A 6,414-nucleotide genomic window follows, 5' to 3' on the forward strand; every position below is an offset into this window, starting at 1 on the left:
TGGGAGTCGCAAAGTAAATGGTAGTTAATATTAAAAAGTACAATATATACATGGGAGGATGTTTGGCTTGCAGACGCAAACATGTTTATTCTTTAAAATAATAATATTAAGTTCAATATATACATGTGAGGATGCTACTGCTGTTTGTCGTCTTGAGGTGTTTCTGGTAGAAGGCTTTCAGAGTTGAACCACAGAGCTTCACTGGTGCGACTGGACAGGATGGCGCGCTCGATCATGGGCCCTGAAACAAAGGCAAATCGGGAACTAACTAATTCAGTGCAAGACTTCAGTGTTTATCTTACAAAATCAAAGTGTTTCCGATGTAGTGATTCTGATTTTCAAGTGGCATTCTCACACATCCAGCAAGCAACACGATTAGTTTACTTTCATACAGGTGTTAGATGACTTCTAATACTTTTGAATATTAAGTCATGTCAGCTGATATTTTGTGACTTTCTAAAACCAGTTTGCCGCTTTGTTTTCTGACTCTTATTTTTGTTTTTACATGTAATATTTTATATTTCTGTATTATTTCTGTTACGATGAGACTGAAATTCCAATGTATGTTTTGTTTGGGTACTTTTTTCCATATAAAATGTAGCTTTTTTAAAAAAAAAAAAACATATCCCAATGTATTTTCCAATACTTTGTGTACTTAGCCTTTTTCTGTAATATTCAGTATAGATTTTTTCCTCATAATTAGTGTATACTGTTCATAATTTTAATTGTATTCATAAATTATTACTTTACTATACCGCCACCTGGTGGTCAGAGCGCAATGTCCATTGAATAGAACCAAAACAAATGGTAAAAAATTTTTAATTTAGAAATGAGCTTGGGGAGTCAAGAACAAAGATAAAATAAAATGTTTTTTTTGCCCCCAAGCTTTGCCGGCACCGTCCACAGACACAATTTGTGTTCTTTCGCTTTTTATCGATACTGATGTCACATGTTTCACCCCCCAAGCCTCAACAGATGCTGAATTAGTTGCAGTTACCCATGTCGGCGGGACGATGCGAGCACACGTCGCTCAGAATGCTTTGCAGGTTGTCGAGGATTTGTTGTGTGGGAAAGTCCAGCTGTCGGGGAAAGGGGAGAAGTGGCGATGAAGCTCCGCCCACTTGTGCGGGACAAGCGCTTGGCGTGGTGGCGGCGGCTTACCTTGGCCACCTGCGTCCTGACGTAGCACTCGCTCTCCACCACATACTCGTGGCCCGTGCGGAAAAGCGACACCATTTTGGCGATGTTGACGCCGACCGAGCCTGAAGAGGAAAACAACCAACGACGGCCGTTAGAAGTTGATTTAAGTAATATAAAAACTAAATATATTTAGATTGATTTCTTTAAGAAGCTTCAGCGCACCCCTCCTGCTCTTAGGAAACTTCTTTCGGAGTTTGTTTTTCAGCGGCGTAATTTTCTGCAGCATTTCCGGCACGGCCACGTAGAAGTCGGCCACAACCTCATCGTCTAATATCTGAAGGAAAAATATAAAATAAGAAAAAAGAAAGATTTGAGCATTTGTCATGAAAAACAATGTTATTTTAATCTTTTAAATGTCTTCTTCCATGTATGTATGTTTGGTTTTTTTTTGGGGGGGGGGGATCACAATATGTATATGTATTCATCAAATATGTATATAAATATTTTAATATCTTGTTTTTTCTTTGGTCATACTTTTTTTGTTTGATTTTTTTATGTCTAATATTTGTTGAGTTATCAAATATTTGTGTTTTCTGATAATAGCCCATCATAATTTCTTTATTTTTCTAATAAATATTTAACACTTGTTCAATATACTTTTGCCCCCAATTGGTTTTCTTCTCATCCAATATTTTTTTCATATATTTTCCCTAACATCTAGGTATTTTTCTGTTAATATGTTAGGGTATATGTTTTTTTTCTGCAAATTTTTTGATTTTGTCTATATTTTATTTTCATCTAATGTCTGCTGCTAGCTAGTTCGTCTAATTGTTTAGTATGATTTTCTGACATTTTTCGCGAATGTTTTTCATCTCTATCGTTTTCCCCCATGTGTGCCTTATTAAATACGTTTCAAACACCTGGCACGCATACTGTATGGAATCGGGCCACCAAACACAGCAGACTGCAGAAGAGATTTTTTAATATATATTTTGTTAAATTTTGGGGTGATTCTTTTACTCCATTTGTCATCTAACAATTTTGTTTTTCTTATTGTTTGTATTTTTCAAATATTTGTGCATTTTGTCTCTTGTTTCTATTTGAAAGCTTATTTTGTATTTTTTTTCCTCATTTAAATATAAACATTTTTTGCACAATGTTTTTTTTTTATTGTTATACATTTAGTTGATCATTTGGCATCTATTTTTGTAAAAGTTATGTAGGTGACCTTTTTTTCTTCTCTGAATAATTTTACAATGTTTTTGTCACAATATTTACATATTTAATTCAATGCTATGTATTATATCGGTTTACCCCACCCCCATTATTTTTTTCAAATTGTGTAGATTTTTTTTTTGGGGTAATTTTGTTTAGTGTTGTCTTTGGCTGTGTGTACCGTTCACAAAAGACTGACTATATTAAAATTTAACTATTTGCATATCAGCCATTGGCCTTTTCCCTGAACATTGAATTTTCCGCCTCTTTCGTCACCTGCTGAATGAGCGCGTCGCCTCCGACAAACGTAGCCCCGCACTCCTGAGCTACTCTTGCCTGGTTAGCATCCTGTCGTGAAAACACACATCAGCTTGTTGGATATTTAAAAGCTACATTTACAAAATAGTGGCGAAAAAGAGCTGACCTCAGTGAAAACCAAAACTTGGTTGGCATCTGTCTTGAAAGGATGAGGAAGATGCACTGTGCTCACAAACGGGTCAATCTTTTTCTGGAGGAGGGAAACAAACCACAGGAATTCCACCCTTAAAATTTCAGGAGGACTGATGTGTGTTTGAACCGCAGGTACGACTGTTTGTTCCAAGACAGAAAAGGATGCGGCCATTTACTTAAGCAGAGGTCCCCACAAGGACATACTTGACAGTTCCAGCAACCTTTGGGCGTAGGACATAATTGTTCGGAACTTTTTAGATCCAGGAAATGAAAACAGAAGTACAGAGAAATGCAACTTTGGAGGACCATAGGGCGAGCTGCGACTCATGCTCACCTTCTTCTCGAGTTTCATGTCCAGTTTGAGGTCCACGTAGACTGGCTGGTCATGTGGGGTGAAGTCCAAAGCCTGAAAGCTCTTGAGCAGTTCTACGGCGTCAGCGGCACTATAGATGGTCCTGGGGTAGTACCTCAGTACGTAGACGTCATCCACGGGCACCCACGCCGTCTTCCCGAAGGGCTTGTGTCTGTCCGAGTCATCCACCACCCTCTTCACTTTTTTCACCTCAGGTACAGTCGCCTCTTCCTTCTTCCCTTTCTTCCAAGCCCTGAGAACACATTAAGCGATTGCCATTCATCTAGTTTTTAAAGTGTTGTGAAAAGTTCTGCGTGAACTGTCTGGTTCTTTTATCCTTGATGCTCGGAATGCTAACGACCAGAAGACTTCATTTTCTCAGTTGAACTATTTATTGAATGTCAAAAAGATCGAGAGAGCTGTGGAGCCATCGCTGAGAGACTTTGGAAGAAGGTCTAACCCTCTCCTCCAGGTTTCCTACTCTTATATTCTTGGCCGCCCACCTACATGGTGACTCTGTGTGACTCTATGGCCTTAACTGAAATCAACTAATAAGTGAGAAGAGAAGCCAAGTGAAAGCAAGTGAAAGGTCACAGCCAGATAACCACCTGGCTCAAGTCACCTTGCTGGCCAAATCTAAATCATATACGCTAAAGAGGCCGAAACCAAGTTGCTGCCCCATGTGTGTTCAGAAGCAGGTGCATAGTTATACATCATCAAGGCTAATTTTCATTAGCCGATTTGTGGCGTTTCACATACTTGATCAGCATAAGGGAATGGGCTTTTGTTTAGCAAAATTAAACTGTGCCGTTGAACATTTCTCCGTTCATTTTTCATGACAGTGTCAAAGTGGACCGAAATGGTTGCTTGAGAACTCACTTGACGGCAGCAAAAGTTCGAACAGGAACATTTTTGGAGGGAAAAGCGGGGAAGGTAGAAACGCCACCGATTAGGAGGTGCTGCCGAGATCCTGCAACAACTGGGGGAAACGAAAGAAAAAGAAAAGATTAATGGGGGAATAAAAAGACACATGCTAAACACAATACAATTCTAAACATACAATCAATTACACTGTGGGCAGCTGGATGCTCAACAACGGATAAAATCAAAACCATACATTATGTTTTTTCACAATAGATATGTCACGACTAATTCATTACATATAGACGAGGGGTCTGGTCGTAGGGCTGGGCGATATGACCTCAAATCAATATCGCGATAAATTGGGCAATTTTACCTCGATAACGATAAATGCACAATAAATTTCCCCCGAGGAACAAAATCAAAATAAATGCAGGAAATGCATATTAACTGCTTTTTTTTATTGACCAACTGGTACACATTACTTTCAATGAAAAATAGAAGTACAGAAATCATTTGAATAAACATTCAAAATAGCATGCTTTGCATGACTTGAACAATGTCACAAAGAACAGGAGAAAAAGGGTACCTCTCACAAAATCTTTTTATGTAAATATATTGTGCCGAGATGCTGTAATGCCATTTGCAAAGGCCTAGATTTGAATGTCAATGAAATGCCAAATAAACGCGTGTGCTTCATCAGGAAAATGTGCCGTCTCGAGTACTCTGGTGCGCAGTCGCCACTTGTCGTCTATGTCATGCACATTCAGGCTCAAACAGGGATCCATGGTGCGACTCGACCACAAGTCGGATGTGGATGCAAAATGCTCGACATGTCTCCGCTCCCGTCCCGATGTTGTCCATATCGGGAAGTACGGTTTGCAACAAATATTTTCGTACCTCTTGTCGGCTACGTTCATGAGGCGTTTAAATCCTGTGCGCTCCACTGTAACTAGAGGAGCTCTATCTTTAGACACCGAATTTACCGACATGGGCAAAATGATGTCGGTCATTCTAATACATTTCGGTAACGGTAAATTTTCGGTTTATCGCCCAGCCCTATCTGGTCGTCAACCCGTTTCCCCGAGGCACTGGGTAATCAGGATCGGGATTTTTATCTAGCTTCTGCAGACCTAGCTGATGATCTGATCATTGGAATCAGGTGTGTTGCAGCAGAGAGAGATTGAAAACGGGTAAGAGGAACAGGAATGAGGACCCGTATATGGACTGTAAAAAACAAAGAAAACAGTCACTAGGACTGTACAATTGACCGAGATAAGCGGGTCTTGTTAAAACACAAGTATGATACTTATAACAACGGTCAAAGATTAAATTGTTAATCAAATAGAATCTCAACTGAGCTTTCAATTGTTTTTTCCCAGACACAGTAAGCCTGGCAAAGGGTCTACAACGGCGATTTTGCATTTATAATTAAAAAAAAAATCAGCCTGAATAAGCAAAAAAGTGCACCAATATATTCTTAAACACTGATGCCACTAATATCAATATTCTGATTGTAAACAGGAAGCACATATAGAGCTGGTAGAGCTTCTACTACCTTGTCCACGGTAAATGAAAGGCTTGCTACCAGGCTACGATGGGCGTTTTAAATTGACAACGACGGCGCCGATTAACTCAAAAAAGCTATTTCACATTATTGTAACACACGCATAGCTAGTAGCAACATGCAGAGTGAAAAGAAAGGAAGCAAAGACAAAACATAGCTGACCTTTCCATACGGTACGCGTGCAAGTCGCCATCATGGCGGGGCCGAATGTATTCCGGGTGAAACAGTATCACGCATGATGGTTCCGTATGAGGGCAGACGCCAAACTTTCCTTGCGGGATTGGCTTTACAGCGTTACAATCGTCTATAGTCTGATACAAGTCAATTTTATGACAAAACACAATCCACATTAACACTTTAGAGTTCAATTTTTTAAACGTTGATTTTGTAACCATCATTGTTCATTGAAATGCGGTATTTGATCTTTCGTTTTGAGTCTTGCCGTTTAAACTCACTCAAAAATCAGCAGCAAACTAATCGATGTTTGGTCGTGTGAAGAATACAGTGTCGCGATGTCCATTGTTCACGCGAGAGTTCTGGAAATATAAATTAACCATTCAAATCAGCTAGCCCCGCCCATCACCTCCTCTTTGTAATCATTTACAAAAACAAAAAGACAGGCAACTATATTGACCGAGTGCAGTCACACGTTTATTTTTTTGTTTCATATGTTCTTTTCTTTTTTTTAATGTTTGGTGTAAAACGTTTGTGTGTTGGTTGTATTTGGATGTTTTTCCAACAACAACAGTAAAATGTGAGTATTTTTCAGAAATTGAGTGGAAACGTCGAATACTTCCCAAAAGCAGGCATTGTCAGAGTGGCAGTGGTG

General features: G+C 39.3%; 1 protein-coding gene across 2 annotated transcripts; it reads right to left on the reverse strand.

Annotated features, from left to right (window-relative positions):
- Nucleotides 1-57: 57 nt before the first annotated feature.
- On the reverse strand, nucleotides 58-6,163 carry mrpl1 (mitochondrial ribosomal protein L1). 2 transcript variants are annotated; one of them, XM_088304358.1, is made up of 10 exons: nucleotides 6,041-6,163; nucleotides 5,748-5,896; nucleotides 4,037-4,136; nucleotides 3,140-3,410; nucleotides 2,780-2,863; nucleotides 2,632-2,703; nucleotides 1,363-1,474; nucleotides 1,162-1,262; nucleotides 998-1,079; nucleotides 58-241 (listed from the first exon to the last, which is right to left on the reverse strand). In XM_088304358.1, exons 2-10 carry the CDS (start codon nucleotides 5,779-5,781, stop codon nucleotides 135-137), a joined length of 963 nt encoding a protein of 320 aa, XP_088160484.1. In that variant the 5' UTR covers nucleotides 5,782-5,896; nucleotides 6,041-6,163; the 3' UTR covers nucleotides 58-134. The 2 variants fall into 2 exon arrangements, with proteins under 2 accessions (XP_088160484.1, XP_088160475.1); XM_088304349.1 differs by lacking the exon at nucleotides 4,037-4,136 and having other exon boundaries at nucleotides 5,748-6,093.
- Between the last annotated feature and the right edge of the window lie 251 nt (nucleotides 6,164-6,414).

Source organism: Idiotropiscis lumnitzeri, chromosome 1, assembly GCF_059441095.1.
Source record: "Idiotropiscis lumnitzeri isolate Australia: NSW breed Sydney's pygmy pipehorse chromosome 1, RoL_Ilum_1.0, whole genome shotgun sequence".
NCBI lineage: Eukaryota > Metazoa > Chordata > Actinopteri > Syngnathiformes > Syngnathidae > Idiotropiscis > Idiotropiscis lumnitzeri.

Excerpts from the sequence above, each read along its gene's own strand:
- mrpl1 (XM_088304349.1), bottom strand. The coding sequence starts at position 5,983 with ATGATGGTTACAAAATCAACGTTTAAAAAATTGAACTCTAAAGTGTTA. Across the intron at positions 3,411-5,747 it reads CACGCGTACCGTATGGAAAG|GGCTTGGAAGAAAGGGAAGA; the intron begins GTCAGCTATGTT and ends ATGTGTTCTCAG. Across the intron at positions 1,080-1,161 it reads TCAGGACGCAGGTGGCCAAG|CTGGACTTTCCCACACAACA; the intron begins GTAAGCCGCCGC and ends TTTCCCCGACAG.